General features: G+C 46.6%; 1 protein-coding gene across 3 annotated transcripts in view; it reads left to right on the top strand.

Annotated features, from left to right (window-relative positions):
* Positions 1-15,510, top strand: part of bmp2k (BMP2 inducible kinase) — a 60,691-nt gene that overhangs the window by 37,785 nt on the left and 7,396 nt on the right. The window contains exons 7-15 of one of the 3 annotated variants that reach the window (XM_062543023.1): positions 1,061-1,193; positions 1,765-1,868; positions 2,328-2,407; positions 2,960-3,111; positions 3,436-3,752; positions 5,004-5,102; positions 7,625-7,860; positions 8,580-8,740; positions 9,459-9,596. In XM_062543023.1, the coding sequence (XP_062399007.1) occupies positions 1,061-1,193; positions 1,765-1,868; positions 2,328-2,407; positions 2,960-3,111; positions 3,436-3,752; positions 5,004-5,102; positions 7,625-7,860; positions 8,580-8,740; positions 9,459-9,596 (1,420 nt within the window). Of the gene's footprint in view, positions 1-1,060; positions 1,194-1,764; positions 1,869-2,327; positions 2,408-2,959; positions 3,112-3,435; positions 3,753-5,003; positions 5,103-7,624; positions 7,861-8,576; positions 8,741-9,458; positions 13,836-15,510 lie in introns of those variants that run through there. The other 2 variants (XM_062543022.1, XM_062543024.1) reach the window with 2 other exon arrangements.

The following is a 15,510-nucleotide window of genomic DNA, read 5'->3' as shown; positions in this document are numbered from 1 at the left end:
GGCACAGGCACAAACTTAGCGCTCAAACAAAGCAATGCACCATAGAAGCAGAGAAGCTCTGAGATGGAGAATGGGAAGGAAAAACTCACCTCCTGCATTGCCCTTGGCTTTAAAGGCAGGAATTGGGTCTCTGCAACACACACACACACACACACACATTTTCTCCCTGATGTTTGGGTGTGCTAGCCTGTCTGCTTTGATGCCCCCAGGCAAACAATGCCCCAAGCAACTGGTGCTCTTTAGCACCTTGAAACTCTTCTCCTTAGTGTGTGTGTGTGTGTGTGTGTTTCTGGTGTTCAGTGTTATTTTCTGCCTTTGAGTTGATGTGGAATGTCCCAGAGTTTCAGTATGACTGTTTTTCTGCTTATTTTCTGCTGCTGTTCTTTGTGTGTCTGTGTGTGTGTGTGTGTATGCGCGACTTGTGTGTACAGTATGTGTGCACACTGTTCATGTCGATGGTTGTACACTCGCTGCCAGTGCCACTGGAGCTTCTGCAGTGGAAACAGCTGCTGATAGATTTAACAGACGGAGGAGGAAGCCAGCCGCCCTCCTCCATCCCAGCGCTACAGATAAGGAGTGTGTGTGTGTGTGTGTGTGTGTGTGTGTGTGTGTGTGTGTGAGAGAGAGAGAGTGAGTGTGACTGAATGAGTGAGTGTGCGCGTGCATATGCTTTTAGTGGTTTTCCATACCCATAGGTGCCAGTACAACACGGCAATATCTGTCAGTGTGACCGTGTTCTATTCCCAGTAAATGAATTATGACACACTTACGGCCAGTTTCCTGGATTTGGAGCCTGGTCTTGGACTAGAAGAGAACTCCAGTGGAGATTTAATAACCCCCCAAAAAATAAAGCTTTTTTAAAATCAAGGACCAGGCTTAATCCATGTACGGGAAACTGACCCTGACCCAAGCCTATATGAACTGTACTAAGCTCACTTTTATCTTGTTAGACCCTGTGGGTCCTTTTGTTTTTGCATGTAGTTATTTAGGCATAACCACTGTGAATAGTAATGTCATTGTTTTGCATGTTGTTTTTTTGTGTGTGTGTGTCTGCCCGCAGGCGCTCGGATGCTTGTTGTACAAGCTGTGTTTCTTCACGCTTCCATTTGGGGAGAGTCAAGTTGCCATATGTGACGGAACCTTCTCTGTTCCCGATAGTTCCAAATACTCCTTAAAATTGCACTGTTTGATCCGTGAGTACAGACATGGTTCTCCTGTGCCTCTCCTACAGTCTCACCCACCTCACACAAGAGATGGTTCACACTCTGTTATTTTGTGAATGATGATTCATGACTTCTTTTATGGTCTTATGAATGTTCAGGCCTGTATGTGCTGTGTTTAGTATGGCGACAGCTCCCTCTGCTGGCGACATGGTCAAATTGCAGCATTTCTATTACAACGTGTTACGTAATGCGTTCGACAGCTGCTCTAGTACTCTGCTTTTGGAAAAGGGTTTCTGACCCAGTTTAAATGGCTGGCCTACTTAAGGCCAGGCAAGCGCACTGTGTCCCTGTTCATCATTGTTAAACAGGATCAGGGAGCTAAGTGACCATGTGTGAGCGAGAGAGGGCGGGGGGGGGGATCTCTGTTGACCATCACTCTATTATAATCTTATTTAATTAGACCGAGAGTGCAGACCTTACTTTGTGTGAGGAAAGCGTAATGGATAGTACAATGGATTGTGCTTTATCATGGATTTACAGTTTTGTTTTCTATTCTATCAGTAGCATTAAATAACTGTGTGTGTGTGTGTGTGTTTACCAGGATATATGCTCGAGCCTGACCAGGAGAAGAGGCCAGACATCTATCAGGTCTCCTACTTTGCCTTCAAGCTGGCAGGGAAGGACTGTCCCGTGCCAAATCTCTTTGTGAGTCCACAGACACACACACAGACGCACTGTATAAAAGCTTGAGTACCAAGTTCAGTCAGGTTTGGCAGAGGAGTCCACAAACAGTATGGAGACATCCAGTACAGCACAGTTTACCTCACATCCTGTATGTGTACTGTCAGCCACAGGACTGTCAGTGCTCCGCAGCAAGGATGCTGACCTCAGAATAACACGCTGACACACTCACTGGTAGAGGAGCCTGTGTGTGCTTGTGGTAGAAGGACATGATGAGTAACTCAGGGGTAGATTATTACTGGACACATGCATGTTTCATCTACCCTGTTTGGGAATAATCACATGTGCAATGAGCGGTACTTTGTGATGTTGCTACTTGTATTTTCAACTGTGTTATTTAGGGACAGGTAATGTACTATAAAAACATGTATGCTTGTTTGAATATGTCTCTCTCTCTGTGTGTGTGTGTGTGTGTGTGCGCAGAGCTCGCCCCTCCCCACCTCTCTCCCAGAGCCCCTGACTGCCAGTGAGATCGCAGCCAAGAAGAACATGACGAAAGCCAGGTAACACTGACACCCCCAGACACACACACACACACACACACACGCAAGCACTCACTCAAAACTGTTTCCAACATCCTTGTCATGTAAATGCAAAAAATAAAGGAATCTTAGGCTTTGTCAAGTTACCGTTGTTAAGAGACATATTACAAGATACATAATCAGCTTGTTTCTATCACCTGACATACTGTAGTAGGAAAGTCAGATTTTAATCCCGTGCATTTCAGTCATGCGCAATTATATGCTGGTTATGGATTTGGACCATAAAGCCCAAAGAGTAAACAAAGGGAACCTTTAGAAGGGGGCCAGTCGGAGTCCAACGTTCACCTGGGCCAGATCATTTCTACTGTAGAACCTGCTGCAGTGTAGGCCTAGCATGGGATCTGTGTGCTGTGTAATAACCACGTTATAACAACCTGTCTTATCTTCTGTGATTCTTCTGTGTTTTAATAGGGGCCTGCTCTGTCCCTTTGTTACATTGCAGGTAATTACAGTTTGTGTGATTCAATAAAGAGACTATTTTCTGCCCCCCCCCCCCCCCCCCCCCCCCTCCAGGATCACGGACGCCGTGGGCCCCACGGAGACGTCCATCGCCCCGAGGCAGCGGCCCAAGGCGGCCTCCAGCGGCGTGCTGCCCCTGCACAACTCCTCCGCCACCCCCGTCAAGATGGGCGTCCCCGCCGCCCCCATCAGCAACGGCCAGAAAGGTACGCAGGTCGGGCGGGCCTGGACACGCAAGTGACCCCTGACCCTTGACACTGTTGGGGTGCCTTTAGGAGAGAGGCTGTTTAATATGGGGGGAAATGGACGCTTTGGGGTTTATAATTTATGTGTGTGTGTGTGTGTTTTGTAACAAAGGTGTGTTTACTGTATGTTGGTTTTTAACTGTGTGTACAGTATGTGTGTGGGTGGGTGTATTTGGTGCATGTATGTGGCGATTGTTTTTGTTGTAATGAAGATGTGTGTGTATGTATGTGTTTATGTTGGTTTATAACGTGTGTGTGTGTGTGTGTGTGTGTGTGTGTGTCCAGCCGCCGGTAACGGTCAGCCCTCGGTGGCGCTCCCGGGCAGCAGCAGCACGGCTCAGCCCAACCGCGTCCTTCAGCAGCTCCAGCCGGGAGACCTGCGCCTGCAGCAGCAGCTCCACACACACCCCCAAACACACCCGCACACACAGCAGACACACACACACACGCACCACCTGCCCCAGCACACACAGCAGCACACACACCTTGCCCAGCACACACACATCCAGCAGCAGCAGCAGCAGCATGGTATCCACCCGCAGCAGCAACAGCAGCAGCAACAGCAGCAGTCACCCACACCTCAACAGCTCCAATACCTCCAGGTATCATCATCCTCCTCCTCTTCCTTCTCCTCCTCCTCCTCCTCCTCCTCCCTCCTCCTCCTCCTCCTCCTGTTTTTCGTCACCACAAATTCTGGAACTTTTATCACATGTGGATAAAACAAATCTTTTGAAAATATATTTTCATCATTTTGATCCCTAATTTCTATTTGTCCGTGTCACATGATGCCACTGCAGCTGTGCCCCACCCTCGTGCCGACCGATTCCTTCCCACGGTCGCTGCCCACAGCGTTCATCTCCTACGGGCATGGCTATGCTGCACGAGTACAGCAAAGGGAAAAGACACGACTCGAGCAAATCAGTGCAGTACATCTGGGATATTACGTGCTGTTGGCTGTAATAGAATTACTTATTTGCGGTGATCAAATAAATACTTTAGTCGCCTGGTGCCATATTTTTGCGTTCTTTACCCATCTAGCTACAACGTATCCTACTGGTGGTACCCTAAGCATTGAAGCAGCTATTCCCACTGTAGCCTGTGGGGAAGGATTTTGTGAATAAAATAGCCTAGGCTGTAGATGACAAGAGAGTTAGCTGTGGCAGGGGAGGGCCAGACATTAAGAGACAAAATTAAGTTGAGGGTAAGAAATACACTCATTCCCTCTCATTCAAACACATTGTGGTCACTTCCACAATATTTGAGATTGGTCAGAAATATGGCTGCGTTCTCCTGAAAGTGACGTAGCTGGCATCTGTGAATTGTTTTTATACGGTTTGTATGAGGGGAGAGTTCGGAACTATCTATCTGTCTCCACGGTCAATGGAGAAGGCACTGAGTGGCAGAATTTTGTCAGCAGAGGGCGCTGTGTCACTGTGTGTGTTAGGGCACTAGTGTGTGTGTCTGCACTCATGAATGCAGGCTTCCATTCACACGCATACAGCTCTGTCATGTGCATTGCACTATGCAACAACACCGTTCAGTATCTGCCACTGGAGTGTGTTTGCATGGAGGGCTAGATTGACACTGACATTAAAATGTACCCTGTCTCTCTCCTTTATCCTCTCTCTCTCTCTCTCTCTCTCTCTCTCCTCTACCCCCATCTCCCTCTCTTCCTGCTCTCTGCTTTGCTCTCTGCTTTTCTCCCTGTTTTTCCACACATCTCCACCCCCCCCATTCAATGTATCTCAACCCCCGTCTCTGTTTCATTCTTTCATTTGCTTTCTCTATTTTTCGTCTCTCTCTTTCTCCCTCTATCCTTCTCTCTTTCTCTCTCTCCCTCTATCTCTCTGTAGTACCAGCAGGCCTTGCAGCAGCACATGCTCCAGCAGCAGATGATGATGCAGCCAGCAGCAGTGTATCAGCAGCAGGCTCAGGCTCACTACGCAGCCCTGGTGAGCACACACACACACACACACACACACACACACACACACACACACACACACACACACACACACACACACACACACACACACACACACACACACACATTATTTATTTAGAAGACACTCTAATTCCAAGTGACTTACAACAATGAGAAATAACATTCAAGCTTCATTTCAGATGAGACCTTAGACCTACCAGTGCTCGAAGTGGGCCGGTATGTCAACATTTTACTCTTGAGCATGCATGCACTTTTTCCTGCATACTGGCCATTCTCTCCAGTTGCCGGTTCTCTTCATGATCCTCTACAAATCCGGTTCCGTGTGTGCTCGGGGACTAAATAATTAAGCTACATTATCACTGCTACTGGACTACTGTTTCAGTGAATTTAAATGTGTGTAATCGGTCGCGTATGTAACTCTGCTCGGCTTATACTTTCACTATATACTTATTTAAATTCCCGCCATTTAAATGAGAAAAGCATTTTAACATGACTTACGATGGACCTCACCTCACACCTAGGGAGAGGGAGGTCCACTCCAGCACTGGTGTAAGTAACAAAACCTATTGCGTGTTAAGGGGAGACACATCAAATTGAATTGAGCTTTTGGGAACACACTGGATAAACTCAAGGAACGTTCGACTAGGCTACTTGCCGTTGGTCCATGACCTGGCAGTGTGTGTGTGCATCCGTGGCAAGCCGCTTTGACGTGGCTGAACATCAGATATGGCTAGCCATCTGCAATTAGAATTATGCCTAGAAGCAATGGAACTACAGATTGACACAATGAAAATCTAGTTAAATATCATGTAAAGAAAAGCAATTTCACGTCTTCAACCATTGGTTTGGCAATTTAGTTCTCGGAGTACACCAGAATGCTTTATTTACATGTCAAAATCCCCAAATTTTCTTCTGGGGGGATGCCCCTAGACTCTCCTACAAGAGGTTACTTTGCAAATATTTTCAGAACCCTTCTCTGTTTGCAGGTGTCTTAGAAGTGTTAGAACACACACACACACACACACACACAGACACATGCACACCACACACACACACACACACACACACATACACACACACTACCTACTGTACATGCAACCTACTCTAAGTGAAAGTGCTTGTGAGTGCTCCTCCAAACAGCCCTTTCTCTTTGCCACACTAAGCGTTTCTTGGTTGGAAGCCCTGGAGCCCTAATGGAGGATTGGCCTCACACTCACACTCACACTCACACTCTCGCTCGTGTGCCTTTGCCAAGAGCCTGGCGACGTAGAAGCCCAGACTGAGCCGCCAGGTCCTGTCGCTCTGGAAGCTGCTCTGAAACCTTTGTGCATGCTCTTCCTCTCACCGTTCCTCTTTCACCACTTCTCTCTCCCTCCCTCTTTCTTCATCGCATCTCTCTTTCACTCACTCTCTCGTTTCCTCACTCTCTTTCTGTGTTTTGCCATGTCGCCCTCTTACACTCTCCCTCATCTCTCTCTCTCTCTCACTCTCTCTCTCCGTCTCCATTTCCTCCTGTCTCTCCCTCATTCTCCTCTCTCTGGACCACTTTCTGTACAATCTCTTTCTCTCTTTTCTCTCTCTCTCTCTCTCTCTCTCTCTCTCTCTAAAAGTGAGAGGGAGGCTAGATACACTCTGCGCTGTGGCAGGCGCTGTTTTTAGCTTGTTTTCCAGCGAATGGCGACCATCTGTTTCATGGCGAGGCAATCTGCTGCGGGCGGGCTGGGCCCCTAGGGGATCGGCGTGGAGGTGGGGTGTGTGTGGGGGGGGGGGGGTTTGGAGGGTGTGTGGGGGTGGAGGGTGAAATCGAGCGACTCTGTGTTAAATTGCGACATATGAAGCAATTACTGCGACGCCGAGGGTTCCGGAGGGGCCAGCTCGCCACCGTGACTCCTCCGCCGTTTTCCCCTCCCGGTCGCCGTCGGGGTTTCCGAACGACGGTCCCGATCCAGGGATGGGCGCTGACCCACCTCAACCGACCGGCGGAGGAGTAAAGCGGCCAGAGAAACAGGAAGTGGGCACCTCTACGCCTCCGAGAAGTTAACAAGCTGCTAAGCTGCCAAAGTGGTTGCAGTCAGTGCGCTGACTTGTTCCCGTAACTTTCCGTCCATTAAGAGCAGACATGTGAAGCTTCCTCCGCATCTCTAATTATTCAACCGTATGGATTGCTGTAAAGCCAAGTCATTAAGATAACTTGGATGTAGTTGAAAGCCATTTGGCAGCCAGAATACTTCCGCCTGCCATTTTTTTTTTACTGTTGAATTCAGAGTTACGTTTAGCATTCATCGCTCTATGTTTTCCCCATAGTAAGTGCTGCAAACTGCAATAGGTCTTGCACGTACGTTTGACCTTTTCTGTCGATGGATTAGCCATAGCATGTGCAGCTATCCTCCCCACCTTATTTGTGGGTATGCTATCATTAGCATATTGACCTAATGGCCTAATCCACACGGGATGTGTTGACGTGGTAGAGGTTATCCCTTTAGCATGTGTTGCTAACGACGGTCCTACTCCATTGCCCTCAATGAACAGATGCAGCAGTATCAACAGGCCTTTGCCCAGCATCAACAACAACAACAACAACAACAACAGCAACAGCATCAACAACAACAGCAGCATCAGCATCAGCAGCATCATCAACAGCTGCCCTATCTCGCCACCTCTCCGCTGGAGTTCCAGACGCCCCTGGGCTCCTATCACCCTGCCACGCCCTCTGCCTCCACCCACACCGCTCTCTCACCTGTGGAGCCTCCATACACTAACCCCAGGTAACACTGTCACCTTGTAACCTCCGCCCACTCATGCACCTGCCCCACACACCCACATCACCTGTGCTGTTCATTCATAATAAGTAAGTAATAAGCACATTAATGAGCTAGCTGTTCCACTGTCATGTCTATGTATCTTCTTGTTACGTGCCTTCCAATCCAACCCACACACAGTCATTCATACTCACTGTGTCAACATAAGTGTTGGCTGTTTGACTGAGAGGAGGCAGCTCAATGTCCATGCGGCACTAAAGAGATTCTCCTTCCGTCCGCCTGCACCTCACATGTGTGCATGTCTAGCTCTGCCATCATCTGATGTCTGCATGTGTAGCATACCAACCATTGGCTGTTGCTGATATGGATCTCTGTTGACTGTCCACATACAAGCACCGGTGCAGTCTGCTTATGTCCGTGTACGCACAGGGCTGGCTGGGTGGGAAGAGGATCATGGAATCATCGCTGAGTAGCCACTTCAAGTTTGTTTTTCAAGTTTGTTTGTTTTTTTCTCTCTCTCTCTCTCTCTCTCTCTCTCTCTCTGCTCTCGCTCTCGCTCTCTCTCTCATCTCTCTCTCTCTCTCTCTCTCTGTGTCTCTCTCTCTCCCCCTCTCTCTCCCTCTCTCCCTCTCTCCCTCTCTTCTCTCTCTCTCTCTCTCTCTCTCTCTCTCTCTCTCTCTGTCTCTGTCTCTGTCTCTGTCTCTCTCTCTCTGTTTGCGCAGTAGAAACCCAGTGGCCCAGAGTCCTGATGTGCTGGTGTCCCCAACCACCCCGACTGTGAGCCACCCCCCCGACATGTCCGGCTGGAACCCTTTCGGAGACGACAACTTTTCCAAGCTCACAGAGGAGGAGCTGCTGGACCGCGAGTTCGACCTCCTGAGAGCAAGCAAGTGTCCAGTCTATTCCAGAATATATGTTAATTTCACCTAGGAGTAGAATAGCATGCCTTTACCAGTTGGCTCTAAAGACACTCGTCTGAGTTAGTATACACTGTTTAAAAGTTTGTTTATGCTATTGGTTAACTGATCCTAGCAAGTATACAATTCATGTGATCTATTCACAAGATCATCTGTGCTGAATCCCATTCAGATAGACACTTTTATCCACTAGGTTTCAGTCTGTAATGTCTAGTGTCAAAAGAAACACTGACCACACGCTACTACCACAACTGGTTTTTCCACTTGTTGCCTACACTACAGTATATCTCCAGCAGAGGGCACTGTTGGAACAAACAGCCCATGCGTTTAATAGCTCCCTCACCACTCTTTTGTCCATCTGTACCTGAGATGAGATGCACACAGCTGTTGATTTAATTGCACACAGGTCCGTATTTTGACAGAACAGACTTTTGTAGGTTTGAGATGACTCTTTATCATATTAGCTGAGAACCTAACGAGAATCTCACGGTAGATTAACAGGGTTTGGTGAACAACTGAAGCTCCAGCCATAACGCTGGAGAGTGAAATTTAACAAGTCATTCTAACCTTTGCTCTCTGTGTGCGTGTCTCTGTGCGTGTCTCTGTGCGTGTCTCTGTGCGTGTCTCTGTGCGTGTCTCTATGTGTGTCTCTGTGTGTGTGTGTTTTATTCTCTCCCTCCCTCACAGAGAAGCCAGTGGAGAGAACCACTAGTGCGGAGACTGGCGCTGAACGCCAGCCTCAGCAGCCCCAGTCGCAGCCCCCCACCCCATCCCAGCCCCTCCCAGAGGACCCCTTCGGATCTGTGCCCTTCCTGGCTAGCACAGGCAAGTTTTAGAGGCCCAACAAAACCCCCCAGCCCCCAAATCCACCCCTCCCTGAAGAACCACAGCAGCCACCCAAGAGCACTTCTTCCTGCCACTCAATACACCTGTGTGTGTGTGTGTGTATGTATGTATGTGTGTGTGTGTGGGGGTGTATCTTCCACTACCCTGCTCCAGTACCCCCATGCTCCTAATTTCTGCCCCCTCTTACCCCACTCTACTGCGAGGTACCCCCACCCCCGCCACACAAACACACACACACACACACGCACACACAGACACACACACTTCCCAGAATCACTGTGTCCCATGGAGTGATGGGTTTGGGTTTGGTGAGGTCGGGTGGGAGGTTGGAACTGAACAAATGTGTAGAGAAAAGAAAAGAAGGAAACAAGAAGGAGAATTCAGATTTACAAAGAGTCAGTGATTTCATCTCCGACGTCAAGAGTCTCAACTTGCAAAATAACACACACGCTTACAATTTTGATGAGTGCCAGCACATTCCGTGTGTGTGCGTGCGAGTGTCTGTGTGCATGTGTGTGTGTGTGTGTGTGCGCGTGTGCGTGTGCGTGTGTGCGAAGTATGAATTTCGCACTGAAGGATACACATGTGATAGGAACTTGTGTTCGTTCCCATATCGCCCCCAGTTGCTGACCACTCTGATAGAGAATGTAATTAGACATTGTTTGTTACGTGTCTTTGTCCTGTTGGCTTCCACATGCAGACCAAGCCTTAGCGCCGGGCCCATAGGGATGTACGTCATGTAGGATAGGGCCTGTCTATTGCAGTCAGTCTAGCTCACAAAATGGCCCATGTGCTTTAGAAAGTCACTCGCATCTTTGCACGAGTCCACGCCAAACTGTGAGGTAGTGTTTTTGATGCGTTTGGAAAAGGTTTTTATATATATATAAATATATACATATATACATGTTGTGGTTTTCAGTGCCAAGGGACTTAAGGTTATGTGTATGTTGCCATTGTGTGTGTTTGCTTTTATTTGTTTGTTTGTTTCGTTGTTTATTGTTTTGTTTTCATCCATTTCCTACACCATGGCTGTCGCTTTGCTTCTGTGGTCTGATAGCTGGGAGTCCTGGCTTCTCCTCTCTCAGCCCGCCATCTTCTTTTCCTCCTCGTCATCCTCTTCCTCTTCCTGTCTTGTGCTTCCTCAGTGCCCAAGCTGAGGCAGGCACAGTGGAGTCTGGTTGACCACAGCTGAAGCTGGTTGACCATTGCACTTTATGCTGGTGTGTGTGTGTGTGTGTTGGTGTGTGTCTCACATGATGCTCTTTGAAGAAAAGACGAAATGAATATAGATAGATGCATATAAATTTAGATAGATTTAATGTGGAAATACATTGAGTTGTGTTGCGGATAATGTGGATTAACTGAGAAATTCAGTTTGATGTGGTGACATGCAACAGAATGCATCCTATTCTGAACCACTGGTTAAGACCAGTGGTGTTGGGGCTTGAAATGACCCCCAGAGGAGCAAATGTGATGGGTCAACCTTGACCCTTGACCCTTGACCCTGAACCCTTTCCATGGTTGTGGATGCTCCGCACTGTTGGAGATGTCTAGTTATCTGCCATGTGGGACGGAACACAGCCATATCTGGGCCAGAGGGGGACCACCATTGATCCAGTCCAGCCCCCACTGCTGTACTGGCAGAGTGGCTCCCTGTCAATCTTGGGACACGCACACTTCAGTGGTGACCCTGTCTCAAGGGCAGTCCAGTGTGTGTGTGTGTGTGTGTGTGAGAGAGAGAGAGGCTGAGTGACAGAATCCAGCGGACATGTCCGTGTGTTACACTGCCTATAGCTGTGTGAATGGTCAATGTGACTGCTGCAGGGAAAGCTGATCAGATGTCATTACAAGAGAAGGGGAGCACTTAGAAATGAGAGACAAGCGGAAGCAGCCAAATCTATACATCGCGTGTGAATAAGCAGAGAAAATGATATCACGGCATGTTTACCGTCTGCGTGCAGATGTATCTCTTCCTGGTTTGTCGTTGTAAAAGGACACACCAGTAGGTCTTTCAGGAGATTTCTAAAGAAAGATGTACGACTCAAACATCTCTTCAGGTGATTCCACAGGCTTGGGTGAGACACACCACTTTATGTCGAAAACAGATGACATGCTGGCTGCCTTCTTTGATGCCTTGACGTGTGTGTTTAGCTGCCTTGTTTACGTGTGTTTTGTTTATTTTGTGAATTCCATAACGTTTAAAGCTGTGAAGAGCATATTAGCTGCCAGCTATCGGGTTGCTCCATTTAGCTAGAGGTCAGGGGATGATGGAGAATTGTTAGATGCAGGCATTTTTATTATTCCTTGAAATATCTGGATTTTACGTGTGAGCTACACACTAACTGGAGGTCGCTCTGTGGAGTGCGGGCATAGGCTATACAAAGGGTTCCATAGAGAGAGACGCTCTGGGTATTGAAAGAACTGAAAAGGACTTGAGATCTCACAACTGCAACCGCAGGTTGTACCATAGGGACCTTTCTGTCTGACTCTTCTCTCTCTTACTTTTCTACATCTTATATTAGCCTGGGGAGTGTTCCAGCACCATGGACATTTTTCATTTAGTCTTTGTCCTTGATCTATTAAACCTTTTGAACGTACAAAACCAATGGTTTTATCATATGAACAGTTCAACAGTTGCAAATCACCTCTGCATAATGTATGTATGCTTTTTTTTCTTCTTCCACATGCTAATAGCTCTTGAGATTGTGGCTGATTTTGGCTGACTTTTTTTAATCCCGAGTGTGCCATAGATACCTTTTTAGTTCCTCTAGGTGCTTTTCCCTCTGGTTCCTTGTTCTTTTTTGAGGGAAGCCTACCCATAATGCTGGATCTCCCCACTGGTGAATAAGGTGATGACATAACCACTCATATACCTCATCCATCACTAACCGCAAGCTAAACTGAGCGCAGGGCAGCGCCTTGTTCTGCTGAACTCTGTTGAGGACAGAGGCGGGCGTCTCGCTCTTTCACACTCACCTTCACTCGATCACTCTCCGTCTCTCACTCTCACTGTCACTCTTCATACAAGCTTTCTGTTTGCCAAAGGTAAGTTGGCCATGAAGCCAGACAGAATCCTCCAGCTGGATTCTATGTGTTTGTAATGCACATATTTTATTTGTTCTTTTGTCTGTTTGTTTGTTTGTTTTCCTTCGTTCTTTCATCTCCTGACTTCATGAGTTCTGATTTGTTTCGCAGCATTTCAGAACCTTTGAGTTGTTTTTTTTTTAATGTTTTGTTTTTATTTGTTTTTCATTATGATTATTATCAATACTCTTGCCATGTTGTTTTAAGTAAGACAGCCATTCTCAGAAACATCTTGTTTGAGTGGGATATTGGTGGAAAGATGGTTTGTACAAGTTGCATTAAAACAATAATGACAAAAAAGGAAATTAAATACTAATCCTGCACTACTAGCGTGTAACAGAAGTGCTTTAACTCAGACCTACAGAAGCCAGTTGGGTCGGTTCAGAGTCAGCCTAGCAGAGCTAACCGGGTCTCTCCAGGCCTGCTTGGGTCATGAGGCTCCGCTCACACTTGCTGGGGTCTTGGGAGCTAACTTAACGCTAAAGGCTAAAGCTAAGTGCTAACAGGTCCGGGTGGTGCTTCCCTACTAAACCAGTTGGGTCTCCAGGCCTTCTCTGCCACACACATATACACACACACACACACACACACACACACACACACACACACACACTGTGCACACACACTTACACACATACTTAATCTCACTTGCAAACGCATGCACTCTCTCTCTGTCACAAACACACACACACACACACACACACACACACACACACACACACACAGGAAAAACGTCTACTACTGTTTTACTCTTATAAAGGGATCTGTTGCCCCAGACAACTTTGTACTGACACAAGATCCGTGGTTGTCCTGTACATGTGCCCTTCTCAAACAGATGTTTGTGCCTGTAAGTTATGACCTAACTGGAAGAGCTTAATACCTTTAGCACAGCACCATCAGACCAAGACCTCATACATGCAGAAGTTGAGAAACGCATATAAAGCACATAAATATATATCCACATAAACATACATACACATATATAAAGCATTTAGGTGCATAAGAGTTGTACATGATGCTCTGTACACTGATGACAGAAATTTCTGTAAATGACCTTGTAACATACTGTAATTGTGTCTCTTTTTTCAAAATGCTAATGGAAAATAAAAATAAAAATATGTTGAAAAAGCCTTACATATTTTGGTTGGTTTTTATTCCAGAGGCTTGAACCCAGTGCCAGGTGTATTTGTTTTTTGGGGGGTTTTAAGGGGCTTACCACCACTCTACCACAAGGGCAAGATGTTCTGATATATTACAATTATCTATTTGATATGGCTGTCTTACTTGAAATACCAGTTTGCGCTCTTCTACCATGTTCTTCTACCAAAAGTGTCAGATTCGTAGAGACTTTGTAGAGGAGCTTGGTTTTAAAACTGTTTGGTTCCCTGTTTTGGTCTCTCTCCTGAAGGGACAGTCAAGATTGATCCAGACACCTGTCAGACAGCTGTTCTCTCTGTCTTCTCACGATAATATCTGAAACTTGGACTACATTATGACTCCAAATCAATTTCCGAGAGACCGGTTTGTAGAAACCAATATAGTTAGAATTATTTCACCCTCTTTCAGCTCTTTTGTTCTCTTGATGTAATCTCTTGTGTTGTCTGATTGGGGATTTATTTGACCTTGTTATGTATTTAAAAATAGATTGATTAATCCATGTGATCGTTTCCCTCTAGCATAGCAGACTGTAAACGAAGGACCGTCACATAAAATAGGTTAACCTAGAGGACCACCGCACCAAACAGATTATGTATTTATAGTTGCAAAAATCCAAGAGGACATGTAAGGGTGGGAGAGAGAGAAAGAGAAAGTGGGTGAGAAAGAGAGAGTGTACTACTTGAGATTTATGACCGAGGCACCATCTTTTGTTTGTTTGTGGCATTACAAATGAGACGGTTAGCATATGTGGCTTCAGTCTGGTCGACTGCTAGTGTTTTGGGTGTCGGGGGTCAGTGTCGCCACTCTCTTCTACTGCTGCTTGTTTATGGAGCCTTAATCCCGTTACGAATGCACCAGCGAGCAGCAACAATCACTCTGAGGTGCACAAGAAAACTGGTGAGCGCTAACGCAACGCTAAACACACCCAACGGCGGCAGCAGCCATCTTGCACCAAGAGCCGATCCCTTGAAGCTGGTGTATCCGAGGGGAAGTCGGGGCTGAGGCAGGCAACGCCACTGGGATTACTGCTCAACAGCTGAACTTCTGGGAAGGCTTTGCTTTTGTGGATGGCTTGGTGTCAGGAGCCATGTAGTGTACTGTACAGACACATGAATTAGAGCAGGTGCTTTAGTAGTAGTTGCAGTACATGTGAAGTAGTTAAAGTTACAAGTGGTAGGTGTCTTGTCTTTAGTGAACACCGAAAGCAAACATGGTCAACTCCAAAAAAAAATAAAGTTAGAAAAATACTTTAAAAAAACAAGCACAACTAAAAACACTTAAGTGGTAGCTCTCAGTAAGACTTAATTGGTGCATGTCATAAAAAAATGAATGCGGCAAGAGTTTCTTTGTATATTATTTATTAAAAAACTCAATTTATATCTTTGAATATCCAGACATTGAACTGATTTAGTCACACAGGATAATCAAGGCACCAGAATGGAGCATCCGCCAGTTCCCATCTGTGGTTCTTGTGCAGGTCAAAGTAGCATTGAGTCATTTCAAAATGATGAATTAAGTCTTTAAATCACACTGTTGCCTACTTTGATTATGCAAATATGTCAGAGTAGTTAATTTTCAGGCACAAAGCCTCAGGTAGTGAAGGGACTCCATGTGGAGACTGATTGGAGAACAGGCGTGTTGGTATCTTTGG

The sequence above is a fragment of the Sardina pilchardus genome, chromosome 8 (genome assembly GCF_963854185.1).
Source record: "Sardina pilchardus chromosome 8, fSarPil1.1, whole genome shotgun sequence".
NCBI lineage: Eukaryota > Metazoa > Chordata > Actinopteri > Clupeiformes > Clupeidae > Sardina > Sardina pilchardus.
This window is presented reverse-complemented; position numbering and strand designations above follow the sequence as displayed.